Source organism: Balaenoptera ricei, chromosome 6 (assembly GCF_028023285.1).
Source record: "Balaenoptera ricei isolate mBalRic1 chromosome 6, mBalRic1.hap2, whole genome shotgun sequence".
Lineage (NCBI taxonomy): Eukaryota > Metazoa > Chordata > Mammalia > Artiodactyla > Balaenopteridae > Balaenoptera > Balaenoptera ricei.
The window spans coordinates 16,706,436-16,731,217 of record NC_082644.1 but is presented as its reverse complement, the minus strand read 5'-3'; the positions used below and the strand labels follow the sequence as shown (position 1 = coordinate 16,731,217).

The window sequence follows — 24,782 nt, the reverse complement described above, 5'->3', positions numbered from 1 at the left end:
TAGTTCCCCGACCAGTGATTGAACGTGGGCCCCCTGCATTGGGAGAGCAGGGTCTTGCCCACTGGACCACCAGGGAAGTCCCTGAAGGAGTTTTCAAGTGTTATTTTTATGTACTGGGTTGAACCACATAAAATTGCCATTTCTTGTAGGACAAGAATGATTGGCTATTTGGCATTTTCATATGGCCCAACCAAACAAAGTGAAGAGTTGAGCTTTTCTGGGTTGTTGTTGTTTTTTTTAATTCACCTTCTCCAGAAAGACAAGTATCTGCAGGCCAGGATTCTACATCCTATCAAAAACATCTGTGGCAAAATCTTCCTAGATTTACTTAATATTTTACACACCAGAAGATGTCGCAGGCTTTGGTAATGACACATTCTCAGATGAGAAGTAGATGTTGGATTATTTCAAAGAAACCATTTGGCTCCTCCAAGCATCCTTTTAAAAGCCAGTTAGCACACTAAAGCATATAGGTACTGAATGTGTGGTCTCATCCGTAGTTTGAGTCATCACCAGGAAATACTGACACTTGCCTGGACCTGGGGGCTTTCTATAGCAAATTAGGGGTCCTGAGACCAAACTGATTTTCTTAAGGTTTGTTAATATCTCTGTTCAAAATTCTATAATGCCCTCTGTTTCTGGTTTCTGTTTCACTGTTGAATTACACAAATTGACACAGTAGTTCCAGAAATTAACATTATAGACAAAATTAGTCCATTATTCTCACTCTGCAAAGTTTAATTTCCACGTATATAATTAAGAGATTTGTGTTACTTCCTTCTGTAACACAGATCTTCCTGGCTTAACTAACTTTTGCTCCTTGGGATTCGGTTGTTGCTCCAGCAGCCATCAAAGGCTCACCCGGGTATCATCTTTAGCTCCTTGCCTGCCCAGAGACAGTTGCTGCTTAGCTGCCTTTCTCCCACACCTACATTATTGAATAACATGAAACTGACAAATAATTTAGATTCGTACTATGTGTGATACTTCTCACATCATTATCACCACTCAGAAGAAAGTTATTTTTCTGCACTAATTGTACCATAATTGGTTAAAAGCAATGTGATGGGGGTGGGGAGTTGGGGGGAGCAATGTGGCAAAAAGGTAGTAGTGTTCACTGTAGCTTTAAAGGCTAAACGCTCCCTGACTTTTCTTTCAGTCTTGCAACAACCAAGGTGTTGCAGTGGCTGCTCTAACTGCCAGGGGTCAGGTAAAGCTGTCATGCCGAGGGCAACCTTTTTAAAAACTGTTCTAGGGGCTTCCCTGGTGGCGCAGTGGTTGAGAGTCTGCCTGCCGGTGCGGGGGACACGGGTTCGAGCCCTGGTCTGGGAAGATCCCACATGCCGCGGAGCAACTGGGCCCGTGAGCCACAATTACTGAGCCTGCGCGTCTGGAGAGAGGCCGCGATAGTGAGAGGCCCGCGCACCGCGATGAGGGGTGGACCCCGCTTGCCGCGGCTGGAGAGAGCCCTCGCACAGAAACGAAGACCCAACACAGCCATAAATAAATTTTAAAAATTAAACTTTAAAAAAAAAAAACAAAACTGTTCTACCTCAGCGTCTTCAAGTCTCACTCTCATTTATTGTTCGGTTCTAAACTTTACTGAGCACTGTTGATTATTTTTGGTAGGGAAATACAGGTAGCACTTGTAGTTTATTGCAGTTTGGGAAGTCTTAAGTTTCTGAAGAAATATAGTTATGAGCACTTTGCTTTTAACCTAATTACCAAAGTAGGAACAGATGTAAGTTCCAGAATGTATTTTTAAGATCATTTTTACTGGGATCTAGGTTTGGTTTGAGGTTTAAAAAAAAAAAGAAGCAAACATATTAGGTAGGTAGGTTTGTTTTTGACTTAGTTCACAGCCCTACCCTGAAATATTTCAGAATCCAGTGGGCTGAATGGGTCTAAAATTATTTCATTTCCTTAGAAGTAGTTTCTTTCATCTTATTTGTTTCACAGGCTTTTATGGACATTTTCAAAGAAACACTTGTCCGAAGATTTAATTATCATTAGTACCATTCATTGAAGGAATGTATCATGTTCCTAAATTATATGAGCTGATTTTTGTTCTCCTAAAGAGAAGAGTAAATTGTTCTCCCCGTCAAATAAGTAAAATTTGTTAGTGAGGTTATGTTGAGAAGTTTAGGTTACATCATGTCTCTTTCTGGGATTATTTCTATTGTTTTCATTTCAGCTGCTGGATTGTCAGTTTATTTCATGTTATCTTGATCAGTTTGCAAATGTTGCATGGACTTTCTTTGGCTGAATTCAGTTTGAAGTACCTTGCAATATACCATTGTTAATTTCAAAAACAGCATTAGAAGGATGAATTAAATATATTACATATAGTATATACACATTTTTTCCTGTTTCTTTTTCAGTAGTCTTTCTTTAACTCATAAAATTTACATTTACCTTTTTTTATTTTTGGCTGTGTTGGGTCTTCGTTTCTGTGTGAGGGCTTTCTCTAGTTGCAGCAAGCGGGGGCCACTCTTCATCGCGGTGCGCGGGCTTCTTCACTATCGTGGCCTCTCTTGTTGTGGAGCACAGGCTCCAGACGCGCAGGCTCAGTAGTTGTGGCTCACGGGCCTATAAAAGATCCGCGGCACGTGGGATCTTCCCAGACCAGGGCTCGAACCTGTGTTCCCTGCATTAGCAGGCAGACTCTCAACCACTGCGCCACCAGGGAAGCCCTACATTTACCTTTTACTTTTTTAAAAATGAGAATAACTTCCAATGGGATTTTAATATTCTGCCTTAAATTTTTATAGAAAATGAGACACGTATTAGTGTATAGCACAGGGATTAACACATAACCGGTACCCAGAAAAATGATAGTCTTTCCCTTTGAGGACTTTATGTATATCGTCTTATTCATAGCGAATCCTTGTTAAGAGTCATAAGTAGATGTGCTTACCTCTTTGGTCAACTCCCTCACTTTCTAAATGTGTTATTTCATTTTTTCACCTCTCTATGAGACCTACCTTAACTACCCTATTGCATGCTGCATCCTGCCCCCATCCCCATATATACTCTCTTATTCGTCACCTTGTCCTGTTTTTTTCCCATAGTATTTACCACCTTCTAACATACCCTATAATTCATTCGTTCTGTTTATTATGATTTGTCTTCCCTCACTGTAATGTCAGCTCCGAGAGGGCAGGTGTCTTTGTTTTTTCACTGATATGTCTCAAGCATTTAGAATGGTGCTTGGCAAATAATAGGCACTCAGGTATTTGTTGTAAAATGAATGCCCCTGTTTCCTATATGGTGGAATAGAGACCTTCAAGATTTAGGGAACTTTCAGTGTCACATAAATAATCTAAAGCAGAGCTGCACATAAAACCACCAACTAAATGTAGATACAGTGAACAGAGTAGAGGTTACCAGAAAGGAGGTCAGGGTGAGGAGGGCAAAATGAGTAAAGGGAATCAACTGTATGGTGATGGGTGGAAACTAAATTGGTGGTGAGCACGCTGTAGGGTATACAGAAGTAGAAATATAATGTATACATGAAACTTACATAATGTTATAACTCAGTGTTACTTCAATAAAAAATCTTTAAAAAACCAATTATTCATATCTTTATATACTATTTCACACACACACACACATGCACACCACGAGTTAAAACCATCCTTTCTTTTCATTAGTCTGCCATTCTGTCTATTTAGTTAAAACATTGATGCAGCTTGTCAGTATCTGGTCACACTTGGAGAAGCCTGTAACCGTATAGGTGTATTATCAGCTGTTTTGTTATTGAGGGTCTCCAGCTACTGCTAATGTTTTTTCAGAGCCTCATGTTGTCAGCCCAGTATTTTTGGAAAATTACTTTTAAGGAGTATGGTATTTGTGGTACTAGAACTTACAGTAAGGTCGTATATTAATTATGAGTATAGTTAAATATGAATCCTGTGGTTATGTTGACTGTGAAAGAGAAGATCCTGTGCTGTTTAAACAGTGGGAATCCCTACTGGGATGATGGAGACATAATAGTTCAAGATAGGAGTGATTATCAATAACCTAACTCAGTCTCAACAAATTTAAATAAAGATCATCCAGTACCATCCCCACATTGTTAGAAAGTTCCTCCTTGGTATTAGCGACCTGTTTAGCAGATGTCTCTTCTCTTCTAGAATATCAAGTGCATTTGGCCTATTTCTTTTCTAAGAATTTAACTCAGGATGTGAGAGATGGTAAAATACCTGTAGTCATTTCCTACAAGTTTGTGAATGAAGACATTAGGGCTGTTCAAAAATAACTTTATTGGTATGTTGCACACACTAGTTTTTTGCTGTTGTTGCACTTTTGTTAGTTGCATATGTGGCAACAAATCTAAAATTTACTGTAAACTCTGTTCTTCAGGTGGTGGTGTGCTTTTTTTAAAAAATGAAGACAAATGCATGATTAAGCTGAAGAAACTTACAAAGAAGATATTTTCGATTGTCAACGTGCGCCAGAATTGTATTTCTATTTTTGAAAGGAGGGCAAAACACCAGAGATACTATGTAAAATAGAAGGCTCATAAGGCAAACCAAGTTACATTTTGCTGACCTTTCCAATATAGACATATTTTTGAGTGGTGAGGGATGATTTAGAAGAGTAACAGCAAGTTATTTAAACATGAGCATTACTTTGAAATGACCTTATAAATCTAACTTTTGAAGATTTTTCCTATATACATCCTCTAGCAGAAGAATATTTTATACCAGATAGATACAGTATGGATTCTAATTTATATCTTCAGAGAACCACTGTCAATTACATCATCTCTGAATGATAGTGTTATAATGCCTATGCATTAAACTAGAGAATTTTAACCGTTTTATTGCCCTGTCAAGTGGACCAGCAGGGTGAAAGCTAGGATATGAAATGGCATGTTTTATTATAGAACATTGGTTAGTAAACCAGACAATATTAAGATAAAATTTGGGGAAGAAGAGTAGGAATTTTTATAAATTGACAAATGAGATTTGTTTTTAATAGACTGTATTTTGTAATATACTTTACTTTTTAGAGCAGTTTTAAGTTTACAGAAAAACTGAGTGGAAAGTGCAGAGTTCCCATATACCGCCTTATCCTCAAGACAGTTTCCTCTGTTACTAACATCTTGCATTACTGTGCTGTATTACAATTGATGAGCCAGTACTGGTACATTGTTATTGTACTAACTGAAGTACACTCTGTGTTGTATGTTCTGTGGGTTTTGACAAATGTGTAAGGGCATGTATTCATCATTAAACTATCATACAGAGTAGTTTCACTACCCTAAACATCCTCTGGACTCTTCATCCCTTCTTCCCCTTCAAACTCTTGGCAACCACTGTTCTTTTTGCTGTTTCTGTAGTTTTGCCTTTTCCAGAAATTTGCATAGTTGGAATCATACAGTATGTAGCCTTTTCAGAGTGGCTTCTTTCACTTAGTAATAATGCATTTAAGGTTCCTCCGTGTCTTTTTGCAGCTTGATAGCTCATTTCTTTTTAGCGATGGTTAATATCCCATTTTCTGGATGTACCACAGTTTATTTTTCCATGCACCTGTTGAAGGACATCTTGGTTGCTTCCAGGTGTTGGCAGTTCTGAATAAATTTGCTGTGAACACTCATGAGCAGGGTTTTGTCTGTAGATGTAAGTTTTCAACTCATTTGGGTAAATACCAAGCAGCTCAATTGCTGGATGCTATGGTAGTTTTGTAAGAAACTGCCAAACTGTCATCCCAAGTGGCTGTACCATTTTGCATCCCCATCAGCAATGAGTTGAGAGTTCCTGTTGCTCCACATCCTCGCCAGTAATTGGTGTTTTCAGTGTTTTGTTTTTTAGCCATTCTCTTAGATGTGTTGTAGTATCTCACTGTTGTTTTAATTTGCATTTCCCTGATAATGTACAATATTAAGCATCTTTTCATATGCCTATTTGCCATCTACTTTGGTGAGGTGTCTGTTCAGATCCTTTGCCAGATTTTTAATTGGGTTGTTACTGTAGAGTTTTAACAGTTCTTTGTATATTTTGGATACCAGTCTTTTCTCAGATATATGTTTTGCAAAGATTGTTTACCAGTCTGGCTGGTCTTTTCATTCTCTTAAGCAAATTAGATTCTGTTTGTAACTGCAATTCCTATCAGCCATGGAAACTGAAAGAACTAGTAACATTAAAAGAAGTGGGGAGGGACTTCCCTGGTGGTGCAGTGGTTGAGAATCCGCCTGCCAATGCAGGGGACACAGGTTCGAACCCTGGTCCGGGAAGATCCCACATGCTGCAGAGCAGCTAAGCCCATGCACCACAACTTCTGAGCCTGTGCTCTAGAGCCCGTGAGCCACAACTACTGAGCCCGCCTGCTGCAACTACTGAAACCCTCACGCCTAGAGCCTGTGCTCTGCAACAAGAGAAGCCACCACAATGAGAAGCCCGCACACCACAATGAAAAGTAGCCCCCACTCACCACAACTAGAGAAAGCCCATGCGCAGCAACAAAGACCCAACGCAGCAGAAATAAATTTAAAAAAAAAAGAATGGGGGAAACCCTAAGATTCCTGAAGTTGTTTGAATACTCTCCCAGCCAGTTGCATTTATTTGGCTGTGCTATTAATAAAACAAGTGTAGTGCTTGAACCTGAAATTCTTTTTATTTAGTGATTGGAAAACATAGTCATGAAGCTTGATGATTGGGGGCATCAGATAATTGATGGTTGTGTGCCTGATCACTTTCTTTGCTCTATTCTATGTATTTAATGGCACTTCTAATATTTTAATATGATTCTGCATAAAATATCCCCAGTACTCTAAAGTTTGGATCTTGTACCGTATTGATATTAAGAACATAAAATTGAAATAATAAATACACACTGACCCAACAGTATCCCTCTACAGTGTAGCTTAAATGGTAAAGAACTCAAAAACAAATAGCTCTTGGAAACCAGGACTAAATGAAGTGAAAGACTATACAACTCTCCCATTTTGGTCCCTTTAATACTTAACCAATAAGCCATCACTTTCTGACCTTTAGAAGTCACTTGTTTGACCATACTTGCTATGTGGTAAAGAAAAAAAAATTACTAAATTTGTAAGGAAAAATATATTATCAGTAGACAGTGTCATTCCAATTTAAATTGTTAGAGATGTGATTTAACACTCTTAACAAGAGTATTGAACTAATATAGGATTTTTCTCCCTGCATAGACCTGCTTTTAAAAATGAGGTTTTAGGGAAATGATTATGTAGCAGAAAAGTTTATTTACAAGTATGATTGTTTCAAACTGCAAATTTGGGTTCCCACATGGCTGGGTGTTGGCTTCCTTTCCTGAGGTGATCTACTTGGCCTTCATAATCTACTCTCTTACTCAGCCATTTTCATAGCAAAGTACATTGTTTTGGTCTTTTAATACTGTCAGCATGGCAAAATCAAGTTCCATAAAAGGCATTTGAGAGACAAACAACCTTTTTTATAAAGGAAGTGAAGGTGGCAAAAACCAAGTATGTTCTTTTTTTTTTTTTTTCTTACTGGAACTCCATTTATAAATCATAGGATGCAAAATTTTTATGCCTGAAGTCTATTACAGCTTTTAAATGCTGTAAGTAACCATACTGTGCAGTGTTCATTTCAAAGCTATCTTTTATGTTGCACAACTGCCTTTGTCCTTGGAATGTTAGTTTAAAATGATTTCATAGCTCTATAAAAAAACTTTCCAAAGTTTAATGGAGAATGCTTACTTTGTCAGTTAAGGGCTTTTCTGTGAGCTAAACTTCGACATGGATTTAGGTGAAATCGTCTTAACATGAGAATTCTGTCCTCGATGGCAGCAGGGATCTTGGTGATGACTTCCTCAGCATGACTTGTCCCTTGAGCCACTTTGCTTGATTAAGGCCTCGTTGCTCTCCATGGGTAGCTCAGTTGTCATCCTAGTATCTCCCTTCACCATCCTCCCAGAATTCCCTCGATATCACTCTCCGGTGTTGGAGTTCCCATTTGCTGCGCTCCATGCTTATACCTTTTTATGGTATTACTCTTATTTTGGTGTGATGCACATTCTTTAATAGAAGCATGGGTGATAAATTCTTGTGGCCTTATGTGCCTGAAATAGCTTTGTTCTGCCCTCCCACTTGATTACTTGTTTAACTAGGTAAACATTCTGTGTTGATCATTTCCCTTCAGAATCTTGCAGACATTGTTCTGTTGGCTTGTTGCTGAGTGTTGCTTTTGTGATGCCCAGAGCCATATGATTCATGATCATTTATGTGTTTACCTGGCTTGGGTTTTGGTTTTGGTCTTTGTTCCCATCACCCATCTCCCCACCCACCTGGGCAGCTTATAGAATCTTCTTTTTGTCCTCAGGTTTCTCAGATTTCACAGCAGTGTGCCTTGGGTATGGCTTGATTTTCATTTATTATGCTGGGCTTTGGTAGACACTTTCCTTCTGGCAACTGATGTTCTTCAGCTCTAGGAAGTTTCCTTGAATTATTTTGTTGATATTTTCCTCTCCTTCTCTATTCTCTGTTCTCTCTCTCTGGAACTCCGGTTAATTAGGTGTTGGACCTCCGGAACCTGGCCTCTGATTTTTATCTTTGCTCTCTTATTTTCCATCTCAGTTCTTTTGCTCTATTTTCTGAGAGACTTTACCTTTATTTTCCAACCCTCTGATGGAATATTTTGTCTCTGCTATTATATTATTAATTTCTAAGATCTCTTTTTTATGTTCCTTGAACGTTTCTTTTTTAGAGCACCCCTGTTCTTATTCCACAGTTGGAGTATGTTTTATCTCTTGGGTGAGCTTAATAATATTTTTGTCTTTTTTACTCCCTGTATCTTTTTTCCTTTTTTCAAGTTTCCTTCTCCCTGCATGGTTTCTGTTTGTTCCAGGTTGCTTTTTATGTGTTTGTTTTGATTGCTATTGTTAAAAGAGAAACTGAGGCATGTTAAAAATTTTAAGAGCTTATTTGAGCAAAAATCGATTCCAGCCAGGCAGCATCCAATCTAGCACATAGAAAGGTCCGAGGAGCTGTAGAAAATAAAAGACTTTAGGTAGGAAAGGAGTGGGAACAAGGTTGCTTTCCTTTAGGGGATGGCAGGGGTCTATCAGGCAGGTTACCTAACTAGTGCTAATCAGGCAATTCCTGATTGACTGGTTTAAGATTCCATTTCTGGGAGAGCCAAAACTATAATTTAGTCTCTTTTTTTGACCAACCATAAACAATTCCATTTTAGGCCTGTTTTGTTTTTTAACACTATCTTCCATGTTAAAGGCTCTCTTCAGATTTTTGGTAATCCTTGATTATTTCCTCATAATCAAGATTGAGAGACTACAAAGCTGACTGGAAGCTCTAGGTGTGGAAGTGAGGCCTGTCTGCTTGAGGCATCACAGTAGGGTAATCCAGTTGTGTCATTTGTTGGGTAACCCCAGATCAGTGCATCTTTAGGTATTTCCCTTGTGACTAATGAGATTCTCAGGGGAAGATTTTCCAAACTCCTGCCTGGGGAGTACAATTTGGACACAGGCATTTCTGGGTGGAAGGAGCCCAGTAAGGGAAGGCTCAGCGGCATTTGATGTGTATGTGGCTGCTTAATCGACCTGTAAACTGTCCGGTGCCCATGTCCTCGAAGGTGCTTTCGACTGGCTTGGTGTCCCCCAGGCCAGAGGAAGAGGGGCAGTCATTCAGAGGCATCGAGTAAGGGAAGGTATCTGGGAATCTTAACTTCTCAAAAATACTTCTACCCTGTTCTTCCTTGCTTTGGCCACCCCACTTCACCTTAACATCTGAGCATGGAGTGTAAATCAGGTTGGCTTTCAGGTTGTTTTCACCGCTGGCAAGATATTTGGCTTTCTTGAGTCGGTGAAGCCAGTTACTGCTGATTTTTCTATATTCCAAAATTTTGCAGCTGTTGTCCTGTCTCCTGTCATAATCCTTGTGGGATTATGGTTTTTTTAATCCCTTTAGTGTTGTTTTAGTTGGGTTTGGGAAAGGAACAAGATTAGATATGTTGTCAGTCTGCCATTTTAATCCAGACCCCTTTAGAAGCTTTTTAAGAGCTTATGCAAGACATTTTTATGAAACTTCTACTGTGTGCCAAACACTGAGGCATGCTCTTGTCCTTTCCATGCAGTGTGTGCGTTAGTGCTCATTTACTAAAATCACAGTACCTAAATAGTATAAATGGCCATTTAAACAAACATTTGAGTCATCTGCAAGAGTTTGAGGGTTACAGTTACGTAAGTTAATAAATACCTCTCTTTGAACAAATGCCTATAACAATGGTAATATAGTTCTGTTTCTATAGGGAAATATGTACTGAATACCACCCAGTACTGGAAATGGGTGGAAATACAACTGATCCTCATTATTTATGGTAGTTTGTTCTATAAAGTCACTGAGAACACTGAATTAGCAAATACTGAACCCTTTCTCCTGTAGGATATATAAGGTTAAGTTCCTGCCAACCTCTGGTCACATTTTCATCAGGCAACCTATATATAACCTTGTTTTATTTGTATTTCTATTTACAGACACCTTTTTAACACACATGAATGAAGCTTATCTAACACATTTTTTCACACAGCCTTCTTGAGCTTAGGAGCACTAGACAGCACTGCAGCACTGTGCTTGGGGCCATTTTAAATGGCAAAATCAGCAACAAAAAGCACAAGACTGCAAAAAAACATGGCATTAAATAAACTACAAAAAGGACGCTTATACTCTCATTGTTTACAGTATGAGAGCTGAAGCAAGAACACAAAGCATTGCCTTGTTCCACCTCAGCTGGGAACATGTGTGTCTGGCCACTCAAAATTTTCACCATTCTGTGCGTGTCCACAAATCACTGCACAATTGCTGAGAGTTTTGATTTGGGGATTACAAATAACTTTTAGCAGGTAGGTAAATTTGCAAATAGGGGACCCATAAACAGTAAGGGTCAATTGTATATCCTGTCCCCTAGCCCTGCAGGGAAAGGCATTTATAACCCCTCTAGAAGAAACTGCAGATTTTATATGCGTTTATGCACGTGCTTAAAAAAGCTGTTGTTTGGGGCTTCCCTGGTGGCGCAGTGGTTGAGAATCTGCCTGCCAGTGCAGGGGACACGGGTTCGAGCCCTGGTCTGGGAAGATCCCGCATGCCACGGAGCAACTAGGCCCGTGAGCCACAACTACTGAGCCCGCGCGTCTGGAGCTTGTGCTCCTCAACAGGAGAGGCCGCGACAGTGAGAGGCCCGCGCACCGCGATGAAGAGGCCCCCACTTGCCACAACTTGAGAAAGCCCACGCACAGAAACGAAGACCCAACACAGCCAAAAATAAATAAATAAATAATTAAAAAAAAAAAAAAAAAGCTGTTGTTCTCCAGTTGTTAGTAGACAGTGTATGCCATATGAGCAAGTAATAAACTCAGTAATTAAGTTTACATACATTACCTCATTGACTTTTACATTGACTTGTGAAAAAGATATTATTTCTACTTAAAAGAAATGAAAACTAGTTTGAAAGATTTGAGTAACTTATTCACACTTCCACAGCTAGTAAATAGGGGAGTGGGGATTTGCCTGACATCTGAGGTCTTAACTCAGATTGTACTGAACCTCCACTCCAAAAGGATCCTTGTTTCTGCTGCTAGGTCACGGGAGTTGTTTGTGAGTTAGAGGGATGTGGGGGAGTGTTCACCTGGTTTATTTTTTGTTGAATTCTCTCTTTTAAAAAAATTTGCCTGATTGTTTTCATGATCTTTTTAATTTTAACATTTGCTTACTTTTAAGTCTGATTCATTTGTATAATTAAAAAGTATAGAATTTAGAACCGGTAGTATCTCTGTTAAATAACATAATAAAATCCACTTACTTTACCCATGAGAAAACTGAAGCTCCAGGAAATAAACTTGCCCAAAGTCACACCGTTAGTTACTAAGACCAGTATCCAATTTGCTTAACTCTCAATCTAATTGTTTTCTCTGCCTAAGCTTTATGTAGCCCCGTGTACTCAAAAGATTGTTTTAACCAAGTTTGACAAAGAGTTAGTACCCAAAGTTAAGTCAAAATCTATTGTAATACGATATGCTCACTACTTTTTAACTTTGACATCCGGGAGTGAACCACTGATACGAGACAAAACTGCATTACAGCAGGTGGAGAAAACTCCGCTGTCTACGGGAGCCAGACGCTTAGGAACTGAGTCAACTAGATACAGCCTGCCCCCTAGGAAGCACTGTGCTCTTACTGTCATTTGATTAGTGACACTTGAAAATGCAGGTCCAGTGTAATCAGATCTTCTAATTTTTCATGGGAAGCTAGAAAACCAGATATCATTATGAAATATTGGCAACTATGTCAGACTTTAAAACCACACTGTAAGACGAAAAACAAAAATGTCTGTGGGCCAGTTTGAGGCTACCAGTTTGAAACCTGTACTTTAGAGGATTCAGCTTATACTGCAGCTTTCATTTCTCTGCACCATTAGTGACTATGAGAAGGAACCAAAACTGGGTTCTAGTGACATGTTAAATGAAAGCTCTTGAGTTAAATTTATAAGTCAATAAGCCAGGCACAGTTAGTCTGGCTGTTTACCTCATGAAATAATTTGTTTACATGTGTTTTGGCTGTGTGTTACCCACAGTGCAAACATCATATGTGTTTATTACAAGTTAGGATTGATACATGTTTTGAAGTTAAGTGTAGAATTTTGCAGTCTCATATGTTAGCAGACTTGCTGTCCTTATCTAATGCACGCAAGGCTCTGGCACTGCATTATCACCTGCTGAAAATACGTATTTTATCTTGTTTTACGACAGTAGACATTACACAGCATCTGCAGCCAAAAAGCTTTACTCACCCTCTTAGTACCCTCAGAAATAGAATGTCCCCACATGCATCCAAAAATCTTACCTTATTTATTTCCTGAGCAAATAATGGGAGTTACAGTTCTAAAAGCAGGAATTGGTGTAAAACTAAAGCATTCTAAACCTAATGTGCAATTGTCAGTTATTGATGAACTTCTTTTCCATTAGTATCAGAAAGAAATAGATGAGAGTAAATACCTGAAGAATTTGGGGAGAACTGTGTCATTCTTCCATCTTTTTTTAAAACTTATTGAAGTATAACATACTTACAGACAAATACACAAATTATAAATGTACAACTCAATGAATTTTCTCAAAATGGATGTGCCTCTGTAATCAGCACCCAAATTAAGGAATGACACATTTATCCATATTACTATTGATGGACATTTGGCTTTCACATTTGGGAACTATTACATTTAGTGCTGCCATGAACATTCCTATACAAGTGTTTTGGTGAACTTAGCACGTATCTCTGTTGGGTATATACATAGGAGTGGAATAGCTGGGTCATAGGATATTTATATGTTTAGCTTTAATAGATTCTGCCAGTTTTCCAGTGTGTTTGAACCAATTCCGACTCCACTAGCACTGTGTGACAGTTCCAGCATCCTAACCAGCGCTTGATGTTGGCCTTTTCATTTTAGTCATTCTAATGGATATCTCCTTGTAGTTTGGATTTACATTTCCTGATGATTATCGAGTTGAGCACCTTTCACTTGCTTATTGGCCCTTTGGATATTCTCTTGTAAAGTACAGATTCAAGTCTTTTGCACTGACTTTGTAAACTTTTTTTTTTAACTTTTTAAAAATAAATAGTCTGCCTATATAAATATTCTCATTCAAAAAATGATAATATCCCCCCCCCATTGACTCCACTGCAGTTGTTAACATCTTAGAGATCTGCTGATATATGTATAAAACTAAAATGGCTCTGGCCCACAAGATTGCCTTCTAGATAACTTTATAAACAAGAGGAAACCTTGCGTGGAGTGTTCTTTTCAGGCCATTTAAACTATCAGCATTTATTATTAGTAAGAAAGAACAAAATAAAAGTAGTAATAAACACAGACATAACTTTTTAAAACTTCAGCCATTAGAATATATTGCCTTTTGGGTTTCATGGATTTGTTTTATGAATTCTGATTGGAAACAATCAGCTGTTAATTAGTATATGTTACTAATTAGAGGAGTTAATTTAGAAAAAAAAGGTAGCTGAAATTTTTCCTTTTAAAAAATATTTATCTGTATCACTGTTGGGGTTTTTTTCTGCTTACAAGTAATATCTGGTTGTGGTCAAAAATTTTAAAGTTTTGGAAATACATAACAGAGATTAAAAGTCTCCCATAACCTCACTTCCCAGAGATAATTGTTGCTGTGTTTTCATCCAGGTTTTCCTTTATGAATTTGCTGACACATATCACAAATGATACACTCTACATACTGTTTTGCCACTTTTTTTTTTTTAATTTGAGTATAGTTGATTTACACTGTTGTGTTAGTTTCTGCTGTACAGCAAAGTGAATCAGTTATACATATATCCACTCTTTTTTAGATTCTTTTCCCATATCGGTCATTACAGAGTATTGAGTAGAGTTCCCCATGCTGTACATTAGGTCCTTATTAGTTATCTATTTTATATATAATAGTGTGTGTATGTCGATCTCAGTCTCTCACTTTTATCCCCTCTCCTTTCCCCCCCGGTAACCATAAGTTTGTTTTTTACATCTGTGACTGTATTTCTGTTTTGTAAATAAGTTCATTTGTACCATTTTTTTAGATTCCACATATAAGCGATATCATATGATATTTGTCTTTCTCTGCTACTTGCTTTTTTATGTATATGTTTATTTATTTATTTTTAATTTATTTTTGGCTGTGTTGGGTCTTCGTTGCTGCACGCAGGCTTTCTCTAGTTGCGGTGAGCGGGGGCTACTCTTCATTGCAGTGCGCGGGCTTCTCATTGCTGTGGCTTCTCTTGTTACGGAGCATGGGCTCTAGGCGTGCAGACTTCAGGAGTTGTGGCACGTGGGCTCAGTAGTTGTGGCTCGCAGGCTCTCGAACGCAGGCTCGGTAGTTGTGGCGCATGGGCTTTGCTGCTCCGCGGCACGTGGGATCTTCCTGGACCAGGGCTCGAACCCGTGTCCCCTGCATTGACAGGCGGATGCTTAACCACTGCGCCACCAGGGAAGTCCCACCACTTGCTTTTTTAACCTAACAATAGTTGTTGTTACTGGATTCTTAAGAGTTTTAAAAAACATTATCTATGATAATTGGATATTCATTATTGACAATAGGAATGCCTTATTGAATAGATAAAAAATAAAATGTAATTAGTATATCAATTTTATTAGCCTTACTTAATACACCTCTTAAATCGTTCATTTTCTGGCAGGTTCCGTATGCATCTTTTTTTTTTTTTTTTTTTTTTTCCCAAGTCAAAAGAGCTTTTATTCGTTTTTAAAATATCACATATGAGTCTGGCCTCTTGCAGTTTCTGTAACTGGATCACTCAGATCTTATTCATCAGCCTGCTGAACTGTTCCTTTTTCAGAAACATAGATACCATCCAAAAATTTTCTGATATCCTTGTTTTTAACTGTTGTGGCTTGCTGAATCAAAGCAGCTGAATTTGACACAAGTTCAATGTCATTTCCTTCAAGAATCAACTCATCTTTCTGGGCTTGAGATACTGAACAAGCAACACCTGGCCTCATCCGAACCCTGCGGATGTACTTTTCACCCAAAAAATTTCGGATTTCAACAAGAGAACCAGTCTCCTGAATAACAACGTTGATGGGGAAGTGAGCATACACAGACCTCATCTTGTAACGGAAGCCCAGTGTAACGCCCTTGATCATGTTCTGTACATGACTACAGATAGTGCGAACAGTGGCCAGTTCCTTCCTATTCCCCCACCATTTGTCAACCCGGAGCCTCTTCTTTTTCTTCCCAAGGAGACTGAGTTCTACGTTGATATGATTGAAGTCCCTCCGCAGGGTGCCTCTGGGGCCCTTCACAATAACTGTGCGTCCCTTCAGAGTAATGTCGACATTTTCTGGAATGTCGACAGTCTGATTGCTGAGAATGGTCTTCATTCTCGCAGTAGATGCGGCAAAGAGCCCGTATGCATCTTTTAATTTACCCAACACAGTTTTTTCCTAATACACAGAAAAATTCCAACTGAGGAAGATCTAAATTAATAGAGTTTATGAACAGGTTGAAAGTGGCTTGATTTTTCAGCAATTCTTTTTATATTTCAGGCATCCTAATCATGAAAAATCAGCTACCAAATTGATAATTCTCACTATATATTCTTCGTGAGAACTTCTCTGGATTGAACCTGTACTTTTCACTTTGTAATAGGGTGGTGCTTCTGATCATTTCAGGTGGTTTGGGTGGCTGTCAGATCAAGGATGTACTTTGTAGAGAACCTAGTCATCCAAGGGTTATGCTTGTTTTCTAGTTCACTACTCAGCACTATTGGGAATGTCGTCAGATCCTTCCTAAAAGCGAGTATCCTGGTGTCTGATTGGAATCTCCAAGTGGATTTTTTTTTTTTTCCAAGCAGTGAGGCTAAAAGTATATACTGTCGAGCTTTTTAAAGTAATATGTGACAAATTAAAATAAATTCCAAGGTATTCTGCTTTTTGGTGTAGTATAACATCTAATGCAGAAACAATGTCTTCATTTTCCTGTAACGTACAGGCAACTCTTCAGATAAATCATTAAATTCTGAGGTCTGTAGTCTCAACTGGTTGCACCTTATATTGAAAAGAGAATAATTGAGCTACATTTTCTCTATCCAGGCTTAAAAAACTGTATAAAATAACGTTGTTGCTAAATATTAAGGAAGATATATTCATTTAATACCTTCATTGTAACTATTAGTGAAATCCAGGTGGTTTAAGTTTGGAGGTTTGACTGTCTTGAGTTTCTTGTACTAAAGTAGTGCTTTGCTAGTTGAAGATCACTTTCCAGTTTTGTTAAGTATTTTACCCAGACATGCTTTTATGTTCCAGTGGGACCAGATGGACGTTTCTCTGTGGATTATCAATTTGGCAGCCTCAGGAATAGAAAATAGACATTCTTCTCTGGAGGCTCTTCTGTGACTGAACCGGCATCATGTAATAGATGTCCTTATTAAGAACTGGTTGAATGGAAGAAGGGACTGCGTCAAAGGGGAAACATGGTGGTGTGTTTGCTGCTAAATGTGAAATAACTAGTTTCAATGGCTAATCAAACATTGTAGGATAAATTGTTTTATTCTGAGTCCCCAAAAAAAGGTGATTCAAAATAATCTATTAGATTTGCTTTCGAAACATTAGGATCCAGGAGAACAGAAATGTAAATGTTTCATTCCCCTCTCCTTCGATGCGTAGTACAGGCAACCCAAATAAAATGACTTGGTTTTTAGATGTTTTCACTAATTGTTTGGGAAAACAAGATTTGTTTCCCATTTGTTCTTCTGGAAACAAAGAAATAGAGCTACGGTTCTTCAAACTGTTTGTGTAAATGGTCAAATTACTCTTTTGTTTTTTAAATGGTCTTGTTTCCTGAGCTGAGAACTCATTACCAGACTTAGCCTGCAGTATGTTTTTGTCTGCTAAATTAAAGCAAATCAAAACAAAGCAACAACCAAAAAGCCCACCATAACCTGCATGTAGGTTTTTAGCAGTAAGGAACTACCGGTGACAGATGTTTAGCCATCATCTTGTGAACAACTTTGTTGTAATAAACGCAAACAAGAGTTGCACTGGGGGAGCTACCGGAACTGATTGATCAGACTTCAAGGAGAGTCATTATACCTTAAGCAGCCTGACTCTTTAGGGAGTGTCTGTTGAGGATACTGGAAAGCTTGCAGTGTGTGGTAGCTGTGGAGGTTAGGAGGCTGCTGCTGCTTCCTGACACCTAATACCAGATTTTATGGCTCTTTCAGTTTCAGTTAGGGTAGCTTTCTATTGATGTCTTCTGTGTTACCTATTTTGAAAATAATTTGTCCCCTTTTCAGTTAGTCATTTCATGGGGGCGGGGGAGGGAGGGGGAAACCAGCCTGCTGGGTTGAAACAAAAACGTTGTGAAAGAGATTTAATCCCTTGCTTAGGAATGTGGGGATTTATAATTAAACTGATTCATTGGATGTTTGGCCGGTACTGGCAGGCGTAACACTGACTTTCACATGTGTTTTATGGAATAAATGTAGTTAATTAGCCTTATTCTCTATTCCTTGTATTTATATGCTATATGAAAAAATCAGCTATTGCTTATAGAACTTTCATTACTTGAGATCTGGCTTTGCAAGTACAGTTTTCTCTGCGCTTTTGAATTGAGGAAGGTATTAAGGGGGACCTCTGGAAGTCAGAGAGGAACAGATTAAACAGGAGCCTAATCAGAGTCCCAAGATTTTTTTTTTTTTTTTTAAGGAATTACTTTATTTTTATTTTTATTTATTTATTTATTTATTTATGACTGTGTTGGTTCTTCGTTTCTGTGCGAGGGCTTTCTCTAGTTGTGGCGAGCGGGGGCCACTCTTCATCGCGATGCGTGGGCCTCTCACTGTCGCGGCCTCTCTTGCTGCGGAGCACAGGCTCCAGACGCGCAGGCTCAGTAATTGTGGTTCACGGGCCCAGTCGCTCCGCGGCATGTGGGATCTTCCCAGACCAGGGCTCGAACCCGTGTCCCCTGCATTGGCAGGCAGATTCTCAACCACTGCGCCACCAGGGAAGCCCCCCAAGATGTTTTGAAGGGTGGTTTGTTTGTTTTGTTTTGGAATGGAGGTGGTTGGTTTTTAGAGGGCTCCCTGAAGTGAGACTGATGATCTTAGTGGGTCAGTATTTGTCTTTCTTGTTTTCTTTAGGTTAATGCTTGAAATTTATTAATCAGATTGAATAAAATAGGTATCCTGCCCTAAGGGCTTTACTGCTTAGTAGAAAAGCTGTGATTTATAAAGTCACAGCATAATGAAATAAAGTGATAATGAAAAGCCTTGGGCAGACTGTGTAATGTATTTTAGGCTATTTACACAGGTTGGTTTGTCTAATTACTATTATTATTTTTGTTCTTGTCAGAATTGTCTTTTCTAATAGTAGGATCCTTCAAACTATTTAAACCAGATCTTGCTCGCTGCTGTAGAAAAATAGGCTCAGAATTTCTTCGTAAAGTCCAAACTGGTCCTTTGAAAACTAACAGATGTTTGCCCTTCTCTCCAGTCAGTGAAAGGTGACAGTACATGAACCCTTACACATTCCTTTCCTCTTTGCTTTTGAACACATTAAGTGGAAGTGGATTTGCATCCCTTTGGGTTTTTGACCAAAGCACATACCCATCTCCTTCCTGCCTCCCTGGAACTGGTTCAAGATTTGGAGAGAAGGGTTTGTTTAGGGGCGTTTCCCATGTCTTATCTCTGAGCACATGCTAGGGTTGAATTTATTTTGACCCTGTGTTTTAAATTTGGATCTAAAGCAAGAGTTTAAAGTGCAACAGAAGAAAGTCCACTGAACTTTAGACATGAGGGATCCGGGGAGGAAGGTACGTACTTGCATTCGGAAGCTTTCTCATAGAGGTTGGCCATCTTTGTGCATACACATAATTGTAAACTGATAACTACTAGGCAAAGGGAGAATGCTTAAACGTATGTAAAGGTCTGTGTGGTGCTTACATTGTGTGTTTATGTGCTTACTTTTACAGTGATGACTCTGGTATTCATAATCTTTAAATTGATGGCGGAGCAAGTAAATTCTGAATTTTTATTTGAAAACCTTTTGGAAAAGCTTAGGATGGGTATTTGCAAGGAAAAAAATATGTCATTTGTGATTGATCTTTAAGGGAATGACTGAAAAAGTATATAGATATTTTAGGCATTCTATCATTTTGTCTTCTAAAGCATCAAATAAAGAAGGCTATAAATGGTTATTATTAGAGGTCACCCAGATTCTCCTCCAAGTTGAGAAGCAAGTCCCTCTTCATTGATTATTATTTATCTTTATCCAGTAATTTCGAGCACAGTACCTTGTATATATAGTAGGCTCGACTGATTTCTTTTTTGACTGATCTTTTCCAGAGCCTGGCCCAACTAGAGAATCTGTGCAAACAGCTGTATGAAACAACAGATACAACCACTCGACTCCAGGCAGAGAAAGCCTTGGTTGAATTCACCAACAGCCCTGATTGCCTGAGCAAGTGCCAGCTACTCCTCGAAAGAGGAAGTGTACGTAAGATTTGAAAAATCCTAAAGGGTAACAGGTTTAGGAAAATATATTCTGGTTCTGAGTTTAGGGGTGGATTGGGATAACTTCTGTTCCTTGATTTTTCTAGGTACCTCTGCCTTCTTAATTTTACTTTTAAAACGCACCACACCTGCCAGGTTGGCAAAAAAGGCCTTACAGACTCATCAGGGAAAATCTCATTGAGCGTATATTTTTGTCCTGTAATTTTTCATCTTGAATCAAATTTCTGGGACTCCTTTTCTGTTTTTTACACTTAAGTACCACTTCGTATCCTTTACAAAGAAGACAGGGCTGTATATAATTGACATTTCTTATCCACAAAGTTCATGTCACCTTGTAAGATCCCTAGTCTTCTCTGTTTTTCCTCCCCTGTACCACAGCTGCTTCTTGTCTTAGAAGTGTAGGGGAAAAAATTACCTCGACAATGAAAATTACAGGAAGTTACAGTTTTTAAAATGTAATTAGAACCTCTTCCAACTTAAAAATGGCATGCAATGATCAATAATGCTTTTAATGAGACATGATTTGATTAAGTTAATATTTTTGGCAAGATGGAGGTCTTAGGAAGGGTAAGCATCCAACCAGTGTGTCATGAAAGGGCATCAAGAGAGTTAGAATCCCAGCTAGACCAGGAGCCAGCACTCTGCTGAAGACTAGAAGGAAATGTGAAAAGTAGGAAAGCAGTTAATTTGTTGAGAGTATAGAATTCTAGATGACTTCATTTTTGAATTTGCGTTAGTAGTGTTACAGAATTTATGCAGTAAACTGAACAAATTATAGTTGGCTAAATAACACCCTTTAGTAGCTGAGGGAGCTAACTCTTTTCCCAAGTTTACAAGATTACAGTCATGGTCAGAGATTGTGTAGGGCTCTGTTCTATTTTCAGATTTTTTTGTATTTCTTTTCAATCCCTTGGCTCTAGGATTGATCCACTTAGATTTGTACTGTGGGAGATGGCACAGCTAGCTCTCATTTGACTCCCACTGGAGCCCCACAGTGTCATTTGTGACACTGTTAACTCCAGTCCTCATTTTGTCAGTCAACAGGCTGGAATAAAACAGGGTTGGTGCAATACTAAAAACACTTAATTATAGTGGGTTCTTCCTTTTTAATCTCTGTTGACTTCTTAGTGACTTAGCAGATTTATTGGAATTATATGCAGAAACCATTTACATGTTATATAGTGTATAGATATACACTATGTTCTATAGTTATAGTAGCCTCTCTTGCATTATTAGCGATTTGACACACCTGCTTTAGTCAGTTTAAACCATGTTCAAGGGTGTTGAATAAAAATCACATGTCAAAGTCACTTTTATAGATTTTTTTCCATAAACTTAAGTTATTTTTATAACCGATAGGATGATGTAATGCCTATGGATAGCCTACTGTCTTAAGGACTTATAGTTTCATGGGAAATTATGTTCGACCCTTGAGTAAATTATTTTGATGATTCTGAGTCTGTCCCTGTTACGTGACATTATATAATGTAGCCACATGGGGGAATCTGAATTTGCGCACGGCCCCTCCTTATACATTATGATCAGATAGAATACTCTGATTCTCCGTAAGGTTAAAATTCATTAAAATCCACACTTGAGAATGATAATGCTATTCCATTGCTTAGGGCATAATTTTTCTTTCTCATAAATAATTGTTATGAATTTACTACTAAAACTAGCATATACATTCCCCAAAGCTGTAGCTGATTGATAGTTGTGCTGATGGGAAGATACAATTGGTGATTAACTACCCAGCATAATGTGGTGGTTCCTTCTAATACTACTTCTTCTTGTCTTTTTTTTTTTCCCCCTCTTTCTAATGCCATACTATAGGAATATTATGAGGTGAAACTTTTTGAAACATCATTATAACAAGGCTGTTGGAGGGAGAAGATTTCTTGATTTAAATGAAAGAAGAGATTTAGCTTCTTTTCTGAAAAGAGCCCCTCTAACTTCTGCCCCCTCAAAGTGATACAGATACCTGTATTAGATTCAGTTTGATCAGCCATTCACTTTATCCTGCCCTTTGTTCATGACTGAAATCAGTTTAATGAGCACATATGCTTTGTGGGGCTCATTTTTCCTTAGTATGTGACCCTTTAAAATCCTGAGGATCAAGTATAGCAAAGCCGATTAATTTTCTTGAATTTGAGAACAGATCTCTAAGTTAAAAACTTTATGACTGACTAACTCAATAAAACTGAATTCTAAGTCCTTTCCCCCCTCTTTTCACAGTCATCTTACTCCCAGTTACTGGCAGCTACATGCCTTACAAAGCTTGTATCGCGCACAAATAACCCTCTACCATTGGAACAACGAATAGATATTCGTAAGTAGAGAGTTGTCTTTTTTCTCTTAAAGAAATTAGTTTAGTGATGTTCTAGTAATAGTTACATTTATGTTGCTTGTCTGATAATGTTCTGAAATTGCTAAGCATACAGAACATCTAGAATCCAGTTTCTTTCCAGAATTTGGGCTTAAAAGTGAAGAGGATCCAATATAATTGCTTCTAGTTAAAGCCTGCATTATCCCTTTGGTTTTCAGAAGGTTTCTTTCATTCAGTCTTTACTGTCACTAATAACTAAGAAAAACATTGTTAAGGATTTTGAATTCTGTGCAGACCATGCTATTTAACCATCGAGGGATAGATTCAAGGCTGCCTTACCTCAGATTCTTCATTGTGACACGTTGTATATTCTGAGTTGGAAAGCCTATGAATCTTAAATTCCAAGTCCCATTTCTCAGTAGTGTGAATAATTAGGGAAGTTTAGGGTAAATAGTTTAAATTTACTACTTCTTAGACATTTAAAGATGTACACCCTTCCCTAGCAGAGCCTTCTACGACGTAGATTACTTTTGTTTTATAGGGAACTATGTGCTCAACTACCTTGCCACTCGGCCAAAGTTGGCTACTTTCGTGACACAAGCACTTATTCAGTTATATGCCAGAATCACAAAACTGGGCTGGTTTGACTGTCAGAAGGATGACTATGTCTTCAGAAATGCAATCACAGATGTCACAAGGTTTTTACAGGTATGATTTATGTATGTGATGGAATAAAAATGAGTGAAGCAATATATGCTTACTTATATATTGATCTATAAGTGGAATTACTTGGTATATATTCTTCTGTGTCTTTTTAACTCTTAATATGTCTCGGCTTTACATGTTTAGATGTCAGCACAAAACCTTCATTCTTTCTAATGCTTACATACCATTCCAGTTTAAAATACCATAATTCATTTAACTCTTATAGGTGGGCATTTAGTTAGTATCTATATCTTGACTTAAATAAATACTTCAGTGAATATCCTAGTGTGCATGTGTGTATATATATATCTTTTTATACTTTGAGTTAAGTGTGTTTATAGTGTGAATTCCCAGCCTTTGAATTATTCAGTCAGAGGGATGTGTGTATTTTGGGTTTGCAAGGATATTTCCAAATTACCCTCAAAAAAAGTTGTTCCCTGCAACAATTAAAAGAATGCTTTAAAAAAAAAAAAAGAATGCTTATTTCCCTGTACCTCCACCCTGTGAGCTCAGCTTTTTTATTTTTCCAGTTTCATAGGTAGAAAGAATTGGTAGCTCAGCATTTGAGTTACGAATGAGACAGAACAAATTTTCATATGCTGATTTACTACTTATTTTTGTTTTTCTGTGAACTTCCTATTTATATCTTACGTACATTTTTTTATCGGGTTCTTTGCCCGTTTTTGTATACAGTCGCTTTGTAAATTATCTTACACATTCATCATTTATCTTAAATGTGATTTGCTAGTTTCTCTTTCTGTGATATGTATGGTATGATACTTAAGGTTATTTTTAAAATACAAAGAGTCTCAATTTTGATGAAGTCAGATTTAGCAGTCTTCTTTTATGGCAGGTTAGAGTTTATGTCCTGCAAAGCAGCAGTTTTAAACTACAGTTTCTTGCTACATTGTCTAGGCAGTTTTTTTGTTTTTTTGTTTTCTTGTTTTTTTTTTATGGCTGTGTTGGGTCTTCATTTCTGTGCGAGGGCTTTCTCTAGTTGCAGCAAGTGGGGGCCACTCTTCATCGCGGTGCGCGGGCCTCTCACTGTCGCGTCCTCTCTTGTTGCGGAGCACAGGCTCCAGACGCGCAGGCTCAGTAGTTGTGGCTCACGGGCCCGGTTGCTCCGCAGCATGTGGGATCTTCCCAGACCAGGGCTCGAACCCGTGTGCCCTGCATTAGCAGGCAGACTCTCAACCACTGCGCCACCAGGGAAGCCCTAGGCAGTTTTAATAACAGCACAGGACTCTGTTATTTCAAAAGTATGACTGCATTCCAAATGCTGAAATCAAGCTGCACAGGCCAACTCTTTCTGCCTTTTTTTTTTTTAAACCAGGATAGTGTTGAATACTGCATCATTGGTGTCACAATTTTATCTCAGCTAACCAATGAAATTAATCAAGTAAGTGCTACAGCCTTCCTCATTGAAGTAAGTGCCATATTTTTTCTTAGTATTGGTGTTTTCTGCTGTGTGTGGGATGATCTTTTTTGGCAGTTGTGTGCTTTTGCGGTAAGTGATTAATGCCCTTTTGAAACAAAATAGTTCCATTGGGTTTCCCTCTGTCAGTGCAGTCTACCTCACTCTTATTATCCAGATCCCCTTCTGTCTCCGGAATATTTTTTCCTCTCATCTCAGCTTTCCTCAGTGGTATTAATGTTCATTGTTAGAGATGAGAGCAATGGTCCTAAGTCAGAACTTAGGAAACCAGCATCATT

The 24,782-nt window shown here is 38.3% G+C and overlaps 2 protein-coding genes across 2 annotated transcripts in view; one reads left to right on the top strand and one right to left on the bottom strand.

Annotated features, from left to right (window-relative positions):
- Positions 1-24,782, top strand: part of XPO7 (exportin 7) — an 88,542-nt gene that overhangs the window by 32,599 nt on the left and 31,161 nt on the right. The window contains exons 2-5 of the mRNA XM_059926968.1: positions 19,871-20,017; positions 22,274-22,367; positions 22,906-23,072; positions 24,403-24,495. Of these exons, the coding sequence (XP_059782951.1) occupies positions 19,871-20,017; positions 22,274-22,367; positions 22,906-23,072; positions 24,403-24,495 (501 nt within the window). The remainder of the gene's footprint in view (positions 1-19,870; positions 20,018-22,273; positions 22,368-22,905; positions 23,073-24,402; positions 24,496-24,782) is intronic.
- LOC132367667 (large ribosomal subunit protein uL6) lies at positions 15,249-15,926 on the bottom strand. The gene has a single exon (XM_059926264.1). The coding sequence runs from the start codon at positions 15,906-15,908 to the stop codon at positions 15,330-15,332; it is 579 nt and encodes a 192-aa protein (XP_059782247.1). The 5' UTR covers positions 15,909-15,926; the 3' UTR covers positions 15,249-15,329.

What these genes read in the sequence shown, in the direction of transcription:
- LOC132367667 (XM_059926264.1), bottom strand. Translation starts at nt 15,908, where the DNA reads ATGAAGACCATTCTCAGCAATCAGACTGTCGACATTCCAGAAAATGTC.